The sequence below is a fragment of the Myxocyprinus asiaticus genome, chromosome 37 (assembly GCF_019703515.2).
Source record: "Myxocyprinus asiaticus isolate MX2 ecotype Aquarium Trade chromosome 37, UBuf_Myxa_2, whole genome shotgun sequence".
Lineage (NCBI taxonomy): Eukaryota > Metazoa > Chordata > Actinopteri > Cypriniformes > Catostomidae > Myxocyprinus > Myxocyprinus asiaticus.
In genome coordinates, this window is record NC_059380.1 from 19,114,063 (window position 1) to 19,130,803 (window position 16,741).

General features: G+C 39.0%; 1 protein-coding gene across 1 annotated transcript in view; it reads right to left on the reverse strand.

Moving 5' to 3' along the window:
* The window catches only part of LOC127428236 (copine-5-like), a 209,751-nt gene extending 193,548 nt beyond the window's left edge, over positions 1-16,203 (reverse strand). Inside the window, exon 1 of the mRNA XM_051676445.1 lies at positions 15,853-16,203. Within this exon, the coding sequence (XP_051532405.1) occupies positions 15,853-15,962 (110 nt within the window). The 5' untranslated portion in view covers positions 15,963-16,203. The remainder of the gene's footprint in view (positions 1-15,852) is intronic.
* Positions 16,204-16,741: the final 538 nt, after the last annotated feature.

Genomic DNA, 16,741 nt, shown 5'->3' on the forward strand with positions numbered 1-16,741 from the left:
CATAGAATTATGCAAACATCTGCAGGACAATCGCAAAATTACACCTAATACAATTAAAGGGATAGTTCACCCAAAAATGAAAAATCTCATCATTTACTCACCCTCATGTCATCCCAGGTGTTACAAAATCAAAACACAAATTTAGATTTTTAGAAGAATATTTCAGCTCTGTAGGTCCATACAATGCAAGTGAATGGGTGCCAACATTTTGACATTCCAAAAACACATAAAGGCATCATAAAAGTAATCCAAGTAAACTCCTGTGTTTTATTGCATATTTTCAGAAGTGATATGATTGGTGTGGATGAGAAACAGATCAATATTTAAGCACTTTTTTGCTTGAAATTCTTCTCCCTGCCCAGTAGGTGGCGGTATGCATGAAGAATGTGAATCACCAAAAGCACAAGAAGATGAATGTGAAAGTGATCTGTTTCTCACCCACACCTATCATATCGCTTCTGAAGATATTGATTTAACCACTGGAAACTTATTACTTTTATGCTGACTTATGTGATTTTTGGAGCTTCAAAATTTTGGCATTCATTCACTTGCATTGTATGGACCAAAAGAGCTGAGAAATTTTTCTTAAAATCTTCATTTGAGTTCAGCAGATGAAAGAAAGTCATTCACATCTGGGATGGCATAAGGGTGAGTAAATGATGAGAGATTTTTTCAACTATTCCTTTAAATACCTATAGCTACACTTTGTGCTGAGACTTTAAAATCAAGATACATACGTTTTATTTATTTTTATTTAAACCGACAAGGCTAATAATAATAACAAATAATAATAATAATAATAATAATAAATAAATATATAAAATGGATTGTCAGTATGGATGAATAGATAAATAAATTAGTCAACAAATGAAGTTATTTGTGTGGCCGAGTTGGTCACAACAAAGTGGTGGCATGATTGTAGCAGAGAACTGAATACAATATATTAAAATCAGAGAGAGAAGGGAAAAAAGTCAATGACTTGCTGCCACGCATGAAAATCAACCGAATATTGGCTCATCATCTTTGTCTCCTCTTCCTCTCTGACACTCAAGGGAGCTCTCGCCCGCACCATACGTTGTGTTTGTCCACACAAGTTTTGTAGCATTGCTCTTACCATTATCACTTTTGGGAGTAACGAGCAGACCTCCCTTTCAATGGCGAATGCAGTTTTGGGAAACGTACGTAAAAAAAAAAAGTTGAAAAAACTCTTTACTGCTAAGATCAATTGTTATTGGGTAACAATGCCCAGTCTGATACGATAACATTTGCTCAACCAGTAACCTGAATTTGGGGTGTTTGGGAAACCTTAAAAAAACCATTTTTGTGTTTCCATATAGAGATGCTAGTACTGCAAAAATTACTCACTTCAGTTCCCTATCTGTCACTCACTTGACGTTGTGTCGATGTAGTGACACTAGGGGTCACTCTTGGGAGCCCAAGACACCTCTGGTCTTTGATAAAAGGCCAATGAAAATTGGCGAGTGGTATTTGCATGCCACTCCCCTGGATATACGGGTATAAAAGGAGCTGGTATGCAACCACTTATTCAGATTTTCTCTTCAGAGCCGAACGGTCATGCTCACTGAGCTGAATTCCCACGACTGTTCATTCACCTCTGCTGGATCTGACGGCGCATTTCAGTGGCTTCTCGCCCATCTGCACTGGTGCACTGCAGAGAATGCCCCTGGGCGCTTCAGCAGAAATAAAAGAGTATATTTCTCTAAAAGAGCAGCAACACGGAACGTTTTTTAAAGACGCGTCTTTTTAAAGATGCCTTTCCTTTGTGTGTTATTCCTGGTTGCGCTCGTTATCTCTCGCCTTCTGACGGTCACGATCACTGTCTTTCGTGTCTGGGCACTGCTCACGCGGAGACAGCGTTCGTGGATGGATCATGTACTCATTGCGAGAACATGTTCATGGCAACGATGCGGTCGCGGCTTACCTTCGTAAGAAAGCAAGCTGCCCCAGAGGCTCCCCGCCTCGGTCCTTCTACCCACAGGTATGAGGCCAGCGCGGCTAGCACTGGGGACGATTTGGGGACCCCAATGGGACCATCTACGCCGGGTATCCCCCCACGGACCTCCCATTCCCCAGCACGCTCGTCTGCCCCGATCGGGCTTCCGGATGAGTCCGCCGGCTCGTCTCATGGCAAGTTCGACCTCTTATTCGGAGCCCGCGAAGGTGATGAGCTCTCGAGCGCAGCATCTGAGGGCGGGCTCGTCCAGTCGGATGCGGAAGCCTCAGCTGGGCTCCTCCCTTCAGGTGCGGTCGTCCAGTCATAGGCTGATGCGGAGATGACGACATGCTTTCCCGGGCAGCCGCGAGCGTCAGGCTAGATTCGAACCCTCCGCTCTCCCCTGAACCCTTGCGGCTCGATGACTGGTTCCTGGGCTCGCGGTGCCGCTCAAAGCCATGCCCCGCCCCCGTTCCTTTCTTCCCAGAAGTGCATGAAGAGCTGACAAGTTCGTGGGAAGCACTTTTTATTGCCCGGTCCCGATCTTTCAGCTTCCCCGCCCTCACTACCCTCAATGGTTGTGGTGGCCAAGGGCTATTCGGCAATCCCCCCCAGTGGATAAAGGCGCTTGCGGTGCACCTATGCCCGCAGAGCGCTACCATCTGGCACAGGCACCCAAAGCTCCCGTCCAAGGCCTGTAGGTTTACGTCGTCTCTGACGGCAAAGGCCTACGGTGCCGCTGGACAAGCCACCTCCGCCCTGCACCCCATGGCTCTCCTGCAAGCCGCCAAGGCGCTAAAGGAACTGCACGAGGATAGTTCTGCCCCGGGATTGATGCAGGAGCTGCGCTCGGCAACCGACCTCGCTCTCCGGGCGACGAAGGTCTCGGCGTGGTCTCTCGGGCGGGCGATGTCCACCTTGGTGGTCCAGGAGTGCCACCATTGGCTCAACCTGGTCGAGATGGGAGAGGCCGACAACGCACGGTTCCTTGCTGCCCCCATTTCCCAAGTTGGCCAGTCCGGCAACACAGAGGACTTTGCCCAGCAATTCTCAGCGGTGAAGCAGCAGATGGAGGTTATCTGGCACATCCTGCCCCGGTGCGGCTCAAGATCCCGCACCCCGTCTCCTCGCCGCCAAGGGCGTCCCCTTGCGGTGACTGCACCGGCTCTGCCGCAGCCCGCCCCTGCGGCCCGGCCCCGGCGATCCTCTTTGACCTCCACACGAAAAGCATTGCAGATAGTAAATATCTATGATATCTAAATATTAAAATAACTACTTTATAAAAAAATATTAAAATCAATATTTTTTGTGATGATCGATATTCTCAATACAACATCAGTATCAGAAGTTGATACTTTAGGATTGATCGACCTGCATATATTGTGGAACTAGGGGTAATGGTGTAGCTTGATGGTTCGCTCTACTGAGTTCAATATATTGGGGAATGTTGACACGAGTCAAAGGGCCTTTAGAATGAGTTTGATTGCTCTTGTCATCAAACCCAATGATGCAGAGTAGATTGTACCTACACAGCAATGTGAGTTGCCTCAATACTGCAGATATCCATGTGATAAAGAATGAGGCATGAGTCCCAGAACAGGAAAGTGCACCAATGCGTGTGGCGGAAACATCTCTACAGCACCTGCCAAGTGCTTTCCCATCCTGTATGGTCTCTTCAAAAGAGCTCTCACTAAATGTGAGATTTCGCTCTCTGTAGAATGGTTGTCTTGTCCCCCAAGCTTTTCATTATATGAATCTGCTTTGAGGGTCTTGCTAGCTCTCTTTCTAAGCTTTTTTTTTTAATAACCCCTGCTCCTAGTGACTGTCATAACTCTTATCTTGGCTCCACAAACTGCTTTTTCTCCATTTCTTCCTCACATTCTCTCTTTCTCTATCTCTCTTACACACACACAAACATCCTGACATCTCCAGCCTATGAGTCTCATTTATAAAACGTTCTTGTGAATTTAAATTTCATCAAACATAAAACCCAAAGAATGTGCTCCATACACATACTCTAAAGAATTTTCAGATTAATGCATATGTGTGAACTCTGCTTTTCGAGCTGCTGGAGAATTGTTCTAAGCTTTTTGTTCTGACCATGACACTCGTAAATCGCATTCAGTGGAACTGATTGTCAGTGTAAACCTCAGCAAATAGATCAGATCTGTCTATGAATTTAAAGCCAAAACCAAACACTAAACCCACACACTTGCTCTCGAAAGAAAAATTTGAGATTTTCATTTTCATTTATCCCACCAGCATTAACCTACATAAGATACTGCAAAGGAGGCACATGCATTGGAGACTTGGCATGTTAATGGTCAATAAATTAATGAAGGAATGTTCCGGGTTCAGTGCATGCTGCTGATTACCACAGAAGATTATTTAGACTTAATTGTAAAAACAAAGGAAAATCATGTTTAAAATAATGTGTATAAAATGAAAAAAGTATATGAACTTGCGACGTTAAAAGTATAGTCACAAGATTTAAACATTATGTTAATATGATACTTGAGTGATATAATGAAGTAATAATGCTGCAAAAAGCTATTTCCAATTTTCAATTGCTGTCATGACTATGTAGTTAGTAAACCCTAACTTATATGCGCATAAAAAGCATAAGGACACCGACAAGGCACATGACAAACTGTAACTAAACATAAAGTAATTGGAGAAAACTCCCTCACAGGAACTATGTTACTAACTCATAACCAGAAGTTCATCCACCTAAAGAACAGTAGTCCCACTGCTAAAAAGATTCTTTCGACAACTGCTTTAGCAAAAATACAAGCTGAAATTTTATACTTTTAAACACGCTAGAATGCCTCGCCCCATAGACTTCCATTCTAACTGCATTACAGCCTGTCTACACCGAACACGAGCAATGTGTTGCATCAAAAGCACATAGATACCATTGTGAAGCTGTCTACACTGGAAGCATCCATTAACCTCAACTTGTTTTAAACCTGGAACATTCTGTTAAATCATTAATGGAGAGTTCTAGGAAACATTTGAATGTACATATTGTTCTTTCTTCAGTAATAAGAACTTATTTATGATCTAAGTAAAGCTAATGTTCTTTAAGTCTTCTAAGCATCCTGTTCATATATGTGCATCTAGACTCCTACATGCTTGAATTGGATCTGTTCTTCTAAGATTAATATTAGTTACTCCTACACACTGTGTGCAATATTTCTCTGGTTTTGTGAAGAGTGCTAGAAATGAGAATCAGAATAAATCTTTAAAAGGTTATACTTGAGGCTTCAGTGGTTCAGCAGATCAACTCAAGCCTTTGATACACAGCTTGTTTGAGATCTTTCACCAAAGGCACCAGCGCTGTTGAAACAGGTCTGTGGCCTTGGGCACTCAGGGACTGACTTAAACCTTCACTGCAGTTTCAGATCTCAATTGAGAGAGAAATGGATAAATTTGTCTCACTATAATCTCCAACGTAATGGACAGAAGAGAAACTTTAAACTAGAAAAATAAAAAAAGTACAACTATCCCTTCTTCCTACCTTAAAGTTTCAGCATCCTGCAAGGCATATCACAATGTTCTATGAAAGCAGGTTAAACCAGTTAGGGCAACTTACAGTGTATCAGATGTAAGCTTTTTTTTTTTCTTGCTTACTTTGTGTACTAGATGCCTTCGCAAGTGGATTAATTCTAATAAAGCAAAACCTAATGATGCCAATCGTTTAACAATGCTCAAAAGTTAATGAACCATTCCACATCACTGAGCACGTGGTTTAATGATACAACCTCCACCTTAGATTCAATTAGTATATAAAATCTGGATTAATCAGTTTAAAAGGATTCATATAAATGATGCAACAATGACATTGTGTGACTCAAAGAAGAACTTTTCTTTTATAGGCTACCAAAAGATATTGTAGTTGCCCCTATTCAAATACTTAGATATTTTTGACAGGGAATATTGCAATATTTATTATTATATCAATATCATGAGAATCTGACAAATAAACACATACTCTTCTAAAATCCTATTCTGAAAAAGTATCTTTGCTTTGATTTCCAGTAAAGACATCAAAACAAGATTATTTTTTATCTAAGAAGCAAAACTGCATAAGTTTTTGAGGCTTGTTTAAAAAAAATAAAAATAAATAAATAAATAAAAAATCTAAAATGTACATGTATTTGGTCTTGTTCCACTGATTTTTTTCACTTGTTGTAAGTATAAACTTCACTCAAATTCATCATGTTAATGCATAAGACAAGTGCACAAATTATGTGCACAAATTATGTGCTCTGAATTACCGGATTATTTAAATTCTGCCATCTAATTCCTTAAAGAGCAAGACTATGTTCAGCTAAAATGCTTATATGTTTAAATTAGCTGGACCACATCACTGGTTTTAAACCCTATGGTGTCAAGATCCTTTCTTCCACCAATAATTCAATTGTAACTTTTGAGACTCATTATCAGACTACCTCTTTAATTCTAGACTTGACATGTCTCTCTGGTGGTTTTGAACCAGTCTTCATACATATTCAGGTCCCTCCATGCTCCAGTGCCTCTAAGCCAGGTATATGCCTATGTGTGTGTGCCTGTGGCTGCGACAGACGGAAGCACTGGGGCATCCCACTGTCCCACACACATCCAATTCTGCCACTGCAGCCAGTATTCCGTTCAGTTTCATGGTTCTCTCACTCAGTTATGGCTGTTTATCAGCTCAAGAATGGGTCAACATGACAGGTTGCTTCTGGTCAATTCAGCCACAAAGAACAGGAGACAGATTCTTTTTCTGTCTCTGCAAATGAGTCAAAGCCAGATGAATCATTACATTATTAAGTACATTAAAAGCCAAAATAACCGGGAAAAAAATTACACAAAAATCTTACAAACTCAGGCATATCTAAAAACAACCTGGTCCCTTAGAATGAACGTTACTCTATTTCAGTTGTGGGCCATGCATTTTAAGTCTAGGCCTTCAGTGTGATTCATGCCATTAAGAAAACCGAGTTTTACAATGAATAAGACAACGTATGCCTTTGGGCATCATACATTATGTCGCAGCTAACTAGTAATACCAATTGACATTTTAAAAACACGTCCACGCACGAAAGCCAGAACTTGAAACGACATTTAATGCTCAAGCAAGCCTAATTTTAACTGCAGCATGAAAATCATAATTTTTCATATGAATCTACCAAGGAGGTCTGTAATACCTGGAAAAATCGATCTAATAACATTTGCGATTTAAATGTCGCTTGCAATAAATTTAGTTTAGTCAGGGTACGCGTTTATTCTGCGTTCCATTCAAGTTGGATGTGGGATATTCCTACTTGATATCTCCGACCATAAATGTATTCCATTCCCTGATATTCGGAACTGCGACACTCCCGTTAGCTTAGCAGGGGTTTGACTCTCATTAGATATGTCTCCTAGCAACCCAACTGATAAACAGTGCTGCAGTGCTAGCATTTGTGCTTCAGGTGTACGATTATCAAAAGAGATTATAATGTTTTATGCACCTGTTTCTGCAGGTGTTTGTTAAACAAGCTTTAATATCATGTTATTTAATATAATATTTATCAATATTACTTAATAAAGTGAATGTTTATCACTTACTTTGTATATCTCCCTGAGTGTCGACATGTTTGTGTGACATCATGCATCTGCATCTCGGCGAAATCGGAGTTGAGAATTTCTGCACGAGCCTACAAGTTGCAATTCTGACTTCAAGATGCATTCCATTGCACTTTTCCTAGTAGGAAGTTGTAAAATCCGACTTTCCGAGTTGAATGGAACACAGCAATAGTTTTCAAAACTTGATCCCACTGAATGCTCAAGTAGCCTAATTTACACTTAGAAAACTCCTGATGTTGCTATAACAATGCAAAAAGCACTTACCAATTTACTTGAAGTGAAAATCAGCCCTTCTTTCCTGTTTAATAAATTAAGCAATCACACGGTCATGCAGAACATCTCTGTTTTTAAATCCATAAGGATCTCTTTCTCAATGGCAATACCAGCAGTGATGACAGCCGACTCATCAGACAGCTTGATCTTACACTTTTCGCTCTTGAAATACGTACATCACTTAAAGCATGATTGCATCACTCAAGGCCAGCTAGAAGGCCTCGACTGGGACATATCCTAAAGATCACACCCACCAAGAACAAATAAATCAATCTGATTGGCTGTTGAATCTGACAATCTGACTTTAGTTGCTCATTGATTTGCATTATTGAGGGATTCTGTGGAAATTCTGAAGGCCTTACAGGGTGGAGCTCAGACTCACATGCTGCTTCGGCTAACGAGCTTGACTTCGGGCATGCGATTTGTGAAACAGTTGTCACACTTTGCTTGTAAGCATCAAGGAATAAATTCTGACTGGATAATCTTTTTGTTTTTCTCTATTTGTTTGTAGATTAATTAAGAGTGGAAAACAATTAAAAATGCATAGGCAAAAAGGTGATTGATAATGAAAGGATGACAAATATTTATTTTTTTGGCATGTTAGGCCAGCAGAGAAGGCTTTGCTGGCCCTGAGAAATCGCCACTGCTCTATAGACATTTTTGCAAACTGACTTCTATGTAACACTTTCTACGTTTCGCTATAGTTTCCTGGTGAAATGAACACTGGAGGCGCTACAACAACTGTGCGTTTTATTTATTGTCAAACAAAACACGAGTACAATTGCTGACATTATAAAAACTTATTTTTCACTCTATTACTCACCCCCCGCTATGTTATGATATCAAAACACTTTTACTTTAACGCATGATTTGAAAAACGAAACATTTTAACACTTGTATTACAGACCCACCTACATATAAACAATTATTCCAGTATTGTTAGCTTGCTTGGTAGCTCACCCGAAAGACCGTTGGACTTTGGATTCAATGACTGTGGTTCAAGTCCAGCCAAAGACTCATGATGTGAAAGTGGCATAGAAGCAACACGAAATGGTTGCTTCAGTAATGTGTGTATTTTTATAAATTTTTTTCATTTCAAATTTGCATTTGAAAACAATATCAGTTAGGGTTAGGTGTTAGTTAAGGGTAAGGATGTCTGTTTTGTTAAACTCTCATTTATCTTTTCAGTTAGGGAGGTACGTTTTACTTATTAAAACCTATCTAAAATTCACCTTAAAAAACCTTGTCTGATTACAACCTCATTTCACTTGGTTTTGGCGCCCCTCACTGGACATTTCACTTGGAAACTGCAGCCAAACGTGTAATGAAGCACGTAATTTTAGTTTTGCAAAAATGTTACAATGCATACGTAAATTTAATGAGACCAAGCTGTCTAAAAACAAGTTTTTTTCTTGTAAATTCTCATTGTAGCAACCCAGTATACTCATAAATACCTGTGTACCCTAAAGCAACAATATTTACTTAAGAATCTGATAAAAACCAGGGGATCAGGAATAGGCTGGTTAGCAGGTACCTGTTAGCACCTGTTGGTAGATGGCGGAACTACACTCTCTGATGCCAAAATTCATGATTCCCACTGACGGCCATTCAAAATTCTGACGAAATAAAACATTTTAAGTGAAAATTTTAAATTGTAAATATTTGATAACATTATAGTAGGTCTCGCACGTGAGGTTAAACTTATTTCTGAATGGTGAATTATTTTGTTTATACATTAATAATGATATATTGATGTTGAATGATGCCATTTTTAACTTTTGTTAAAAGTCAGTGTGGTCATTTTATATATATACAAATATACAAAGACACTAATATCGCTCTTCATTAGTCTGATGCCAAGTCATTCTGACAGTCCAATTTGCAGTACTAATGTTTGTAGCACATCTCTGCAGTAAAGCAGGAATTTCTCAATAACAAAATAATTTAGAACCTGACTTGACACAGATTTTTAGAGAATTGTTTTTACAATCACTTCTGTAAGAAAACAATCATTAGAGTTGAGTGGCTCATGAACACACTCACTAAAAATGATTCAATAGAGAGCTCTTCTACTTCAAGTCAAAATGAAGAAAAGTCAAGTCTCTCCGCCGGCATGGCAACCATGACCGAGAAAATGAACAATTGGATGAAGTTATTTACGGCTTCTCTGCCACATCTATCAGAAAAACCAATAAAAAGCACCAGTCAGCCATACTGAACAGCTATTTGAGAGAGGCTGAGTCAAGATTGACAATTGGCATGTGTCTGCACATGTTAGAATACAAGGAACAAGGGTCAGACCTCTAAGGATTAGAAAAATCAATGTTACTTGTGATCACAACAGGTCAGGTTGTACTAGTTCTCCACTGGGGTTTCAACGGTTGTCACCACCTCTGCCTTCAACACCAATCTTTCTGTGATCCTTATTGGGAATGATCTGCCACTGACCAAAATTCCTGTCAGAAGTTCAAGTAATCTCTTGCACTTTCTTGGCTTGTGCATTTACTGTGTTTTTTGTCTTGTTTACCTCCTCAGTGCTTTAGTGGCCTGCATCTTCATGCCAGATTGTCTGTTGAATATGTTTTTTCATTAGAGTGACTGTTGAATGTGGGCAGGCTGTCGACATTGCTCACCTCAAAGACACCCTCTGACTCCCTTTGTATTATTGCTTCAGACTCTCTATCCATTCCATTAATCTCTATTTTTAAATCTATCTCTGTTTTCCAAACTCTCTCTCTCACTCTCTCTCGGCTTAAAAGTTTGAAAGACTTGGTTCAGTATTTAGCAGAGGATGGCACGAATCGAAAAATATATTTGGGGTTACAAATGGGAGAAGTGGAGCAAAAACAATTCCACCTACCTCACGGAGCAGCATTGTCCACCACCCTGCATAGCAACCTGCAGAGAGACCATTTAATGTAGCAGAAAAGAAAGCCAGAGTTCATGAAAGTCTCAAGGGACCTCGAACTGAATAGCAGAAGCTTTCAGGGTCTGTTCCATAATATGAAGTCCTATGAGATGCAAAATTGATCACTTGCAGTTTTTTTTGAGCAGCAGCCTGGCCCATTGTCCTTGTGATAACCATACTGTACATTCTGTTGCATAAAGCATCAGCTAAATTACTAATTAGTAGCTTAATTAGTCTATAACTGTTTTGTAAACAGAGTAAGGCCTTGTACACAATGGCATTCTCAGCTATGAACTGTTGGGTAGTAGACCACTGTGAAGTCTGCACCAGTGAGCACATCAAGGGCCCAAAAGGGGCAGCCTTGAGCATCCTTTTGAACCATAAAATTATGAAGGGGATACCCTACAATCAGTGTCATGGACTCCACAGCCATGCATGCAAAGGCACGGACACTGCAGGTGCACATAAATGCAGCATTTGGGACAGGACCAATGAGGCACTTGCATACTACTTCTGCTGTTTGTTGATGGCTAAGATTATTTGCCCGCCCACATCATATAACTGTGATCAGACAGCAATGCTGCTGATTAATAAAACAGGTGTTTCGAAATCCCCATTGTCAACAGCACTTGAAAAGTATTGAACTGTGTGTGGTGTAATCTGGCTTCCCCGTTATCCAGCTACAGTAATCCCATACTTATCTCACACACCCCAAGCATGAGAAAATGCATTACAAGGATTTTTCTCTGACAGGTTTTTGATGCCTTAGCATTTTGACAGGGATTTTAATGAGCAAACTGGTAATTGCTCAAAAATCACAGTAATTACACGAAAAGACAGGCCGTAATTTTAATTTTCCCCAGAAGCCAGGAAAGAATGGTGAATCACTGTATCTGAGAGGTTTGAAGAATGAACAAGAGGAGCAGAATGAGATCTGTCCCCAGGTACACACTGACATTTCACAGAAAGAATTATATGCATTGTGACTGGCTGTTGGAAGCATCAATCATCTTTACACCACACCTCCCACAATGCACACAGAATATCAAAGCAGAGAGGATCTCTTGAATGGCAAGGGTAAAAAACCTGGCATTGTCTCTGGTGGTAAATATCTGAGATGTGATGTCTCATTAAATTTTAACGGCAATTTATCTGAAAATTGCACAGTTTACAGAGACCATATTTTGAGAATCAAAAAAGAAAAAAGTACAGGGACTACACCCCAGAGCCCACCTTAAAAAAATATCACAGCTTTCTCCTTATTTCAACCCTGCAACCCTACAAACACAAATCAACGCAACACACAATCTTCGAACTTCAAACAAAATGATTAATCTTCACGCCACATCCCTTTCAGGTTTTTCCAAAGCTGCTGAATTATTAAAAGGCTACCATTAAAATCAGGACATGTCTAGTTACAGTAGGTAGAAACGAAGAGATAAAACAGTCCTACCAAGCATACAAGCTCGGATCTCACAACTATACTGTATGTATAGTAAAAAAAATAGCTCCAAACACCTCTTGGTGCTAAATAGGCACCAATAAGAGATTTGGAAATGTTATATAAACAGGGATGGGGGAGGAGTGAGTGGTTCAGATTATGGAGAACATTAATATTTACACTTAAAGAAGTGACTGAATAAATTCTTAATGAATTATGAAAGCTTTATGAACAGTAATGGTTGGCATTAACTGGCAGTAACTGGCAGTAACAGGCTCCTATGTGCAGTAGAATTAGTTCAGCCATGGCAGGTGTACACTTGGGAAACATTTGATTGGTGTTCCAGAGAAGGAAGCCACTGCCATTTCATGCTCAACATTTTAAGTCCAAAATCATTATGGCATATGCACAAAATGAACACAGCACATCTCATTGATAATAAAAAAGCTTAAATTGAAGGACGACCATGTGATCCATGCTCCTAACCACAAGGCATCTGTTTAGCTTACAAACACATAACCATCAGATGACCAGTCAGATGTAATGAAATCTATTGGCTGGACCTTTGAATACAAATTGGTGAAATCCATTATAGGTTTAATCTGCTGATCCCTTTGTTTGTCACCATATGACAGCAGCTCTCAGCCATGTCCTATGTGACAGGAATGTCAGTTAAGGTCTCCAGGGTAAATTAATCTCCTGTTTCATGGAACCAATGGAATCACTTTTATTCCTCTCTCTACTCCTCTGGCTGAAATGTGTTGATTCCTACATTCTGCTCTACTGCTTTAAGTCATGTTCAATACATTAATGCATCCAACAATCCAAATGTGTGATGAATTCATCTCTATTAATGGCATGTCAGGTTAGCAGAGTAAAATGTATTTAATATGATTTCATGAATATTGTGTAACTTCTATGGGTTTCCTCAAGTATACATCAGTCAAAGAAATATTCAAGACTTTTTTAAAGATTTATGCATTTAAATTTTATAACACATTTCCATCAAATTGAATTGTGTAATCTTTCACAAAATCAAATAAATAAAACTTAAAATATCAACAAAACAAAACAAAAATTATTTAACTTTCTTAAAGATTACTCAATTCAATTTAAGTACTGAAATGAAATAGTGTGCTATATTCATATCGATGAGTATTATTGTGCCCAAATTGAATGAATTTGCATCACATTCCCTATATTAGGCATGTTGTCAGTGGTAGTAGGCTTATTTTTGTGGATCACATTAATATAGGTGCTCAGAGAAAACAAATGCTGCTATTGTAAAGATGTGTCAGGGCTTTTAAATTAAATGAGTATTGGAGTTTAGCCAGTAGATTTCACACTTATTTTTCATTGGTATTTGACTCGCAATGTATCCTTGGATGCTACAAATCAATATTGTCCACTATTTATTAATGACATGTTAGCAATAAATGCAGGGGTAGACAGAAATAGGATAAATGGTACACAGGTACAGACTGCCATAAATCACTGTGCAAATGTGCTCTCTCTCACTCTCAGAAAGTAACTTTACACCAAGACAAATCAACCTGGCATGAAATAATTGTGCTTATCCACAGAGATTCCTTTCCATTTGTACACAATTCATCATCTCTCAGGAAACCCACTTCATCATACCTAATATTTATATAATGTCTTTACAAGAACAAAACACGAAGACACCTATATCCATCACGTCATTTGAATATGCATATGAGTCTAAATGCATTGAGCTGGGGCTAGGAGTCATCTTTCTAATCTTTCAGCTTTGAGTTATACGTTTATTCTTTTTGCAGTGGGAAGGTTGAGATTAGTGCAAATAAGCAGTCTCTTAATATTGGACTTGGTCATGGCTGTACAAATCATTAAACTGTAAATCAAATTTAGTTCTCTGCACTGTCCATGATTAGGATTGAAAATGCCACCACTTAAAGAAAAGTCTGAGTTGAACCATGTTGCACCATGCATCTAATTTGCATTCATTTTAGTTATGAGAAAGAGTGTTTACATAGGCAAGGGAGAGACAATCAATGTGCATCCACTCAATACAGACAGATCCTTGGTTGGAGCTTCTCTTCTATGTATAGAGTTTGTTAAGCCTAGAGTGACTATCAGCTCAAAATAACCAATGAATAAAAGAGCAGTGCACATTACGTATATATTTATCCCATAAAATTTTCAAGCCTCTCAACACATTAAACACACTCGCACTTACACATATTCCTACTAATAAACAGGGTTGGGAGGGTTACATTTGAAATGTATTCCACTACAGATTACAGAATACATGCTGTAAAATGTAATTTGTAACGTATTCCGTTAGATTACTCAAGGTCAGTAACATATTCTAAATACTCTGGATTACTTTTCCATTTTTTGACTTGTTTTGACTATAAAAACTCTGCCAATACAGAATACACATGTTAAAAATACATTCTCTGAAAAACCTAAATATCTTATGCAGTGTTGTTTCGAAAACAAGATTAATAAAATTGATCTTGTTTTAAGGATTTTTAGATATTTTTACAGGAAAACAATACAAAAATTATTATCAAGAATACGATTTTTGCCCTAATATCAAAGGTCTTACTAGAAAAAAAGAAATTATGATCCAACGTGAATTTTTTTGATAAAAAAATATGATTGTGCCTGGTAAAATGTGCATGTGAAATGGCTAGAAATAGCATTTTCGCTTAGTGTAAAGCTGACAATTTACACAAGGCTTATTTCTATTTCTTCTGCTCCAAACTTACTTGAAACTTACTTCTCTGTCTGCTCGTATGAATGTAACACATCATAAGAAAGTGTTTCACCGCTGTTCAAATGCACTTTGGATCGCATCATTATTATGTATAAATGTTTTCCATCTGAAAGGACTAAATATTAAATGAAACAAATGACAATAAAATGCAAAGTAATCTCTTCAGTAATCAAAATACCTTTTGAATGTAACTGTATTCTAAATAACAATTATTTAAATTGTAGCTGTAGTGGAATACAGTTACTTATATTTTGTATTTTAAATACGTAATCCCATTACATGTATGCCGTTACTCCCCAACCCTGCTAATAAAGCAATGCACTCGTTTCTCGTAAACATCAGCATTAGACAAATCAGTTGAGTGGGTCGGTGATACTTGCTTATATGCATTTCCTTTGCATATTGTCATCCTTACTATGTTAGGCTGAACTAAAGGGAGAAATGATTTAACATTTTAACACTTAAAACAAGCATTATCCATTTTCCACTTTGGTTGAATGCAATAGCAACTATCCCCACTCATATCCAAAACTTCCAGATGCAGCTCTCCATAGAAAATTCACTAGTGACACGTAAAAGATACGGATCTACGCAATCACTGTCGAATGCATTGATATACCTCTTGCATTGATATATCTTAGTCTTTCAGTGCTATTCAGTACATGGTTTGCGGTTTTCATGCACAACTGTCACATGCTACATTCAAATTTCTATTGCATTAGAGTACCATTCACACAAAAAAAACTTTTCTGCGTAAAACTGCCCCATCACCATTTGTACATATCTGAAATGAGATTGCACGTTAAGAAAGGAGCATTTTGTGATACACATTCATTTTTCCTCAGTGTTTCTCCTAATGCGCATGTTGTCAGACGCGAGTCGCGGCACAGTGATCTTACCTGCACGAAACTGTGATCTCCACTTTGGTGTTGGGGATGTTGCCCGTTAACGGGTCGAACTCGTAGACCGAAGCCATGTCCTCCAGTTTGTCCATGATGTCTCCTTCCATGAGCGCGCGGGGCTCGTGGCAGTTCCACGGCTCGCGAAGCCTGGCCCCGAGGACGCTTTCACGGTCCCGCTCGGACCAACCCGGAGTTAACAAGGCCAGGGTATTGATAAAGAGCCGTTACCTCAACTCGAGAAACTTGACTGGGGTGAAAAGTCGGGGGAAAGTCGCTTAAAAGTGTGGTAAAGAATCACACTGCAAGGCGGGTGGTCAGCTGCCGCTCATCACGAGAGAAAGAAAGGAATCTTTTCTGTACATCAAGTGCTCTACATGTGCACACGTTAAAGAGCATCCAGCGCTCTCCACCCCTACCCTACTATCTATAACACGCCCATGCGTACTACAGCTCTCTTCAATACACTAATTATAGGCGGTTTGCTTTGGCGTTGGGGTTGAACTAAGAGCTGAATCAAAAATGTGTCACTAATTTGGTCACCAAGTGCCAAAAGTAACATTTGAATGTGAAATATTAAAGCATCTGGAGTTAGTGCGTTACAGTTATTTTACAAGGGGTAGAAGCTGTTCATCCTAAAACCACCTTAAATACTGTAAAATCAAGGTAACGCATGGTCTCCCTAGCTACGTAACCAATGTGCAAGTGTTTTTTCCTTTTCTTTTTGACGCTTAAATAAGATTCACAATGATTTTTCATAGCCTAATTATTTTTATTAAACACAATCTAAAAAGTCTCTTTTTTGTTTTTGTTTGTTTGTTTGTTTTGCTTTATTTAAAGTGATTTTTTTCTTAGAACTCATAATAAGAAGTAAAAAACAAATTCTTCC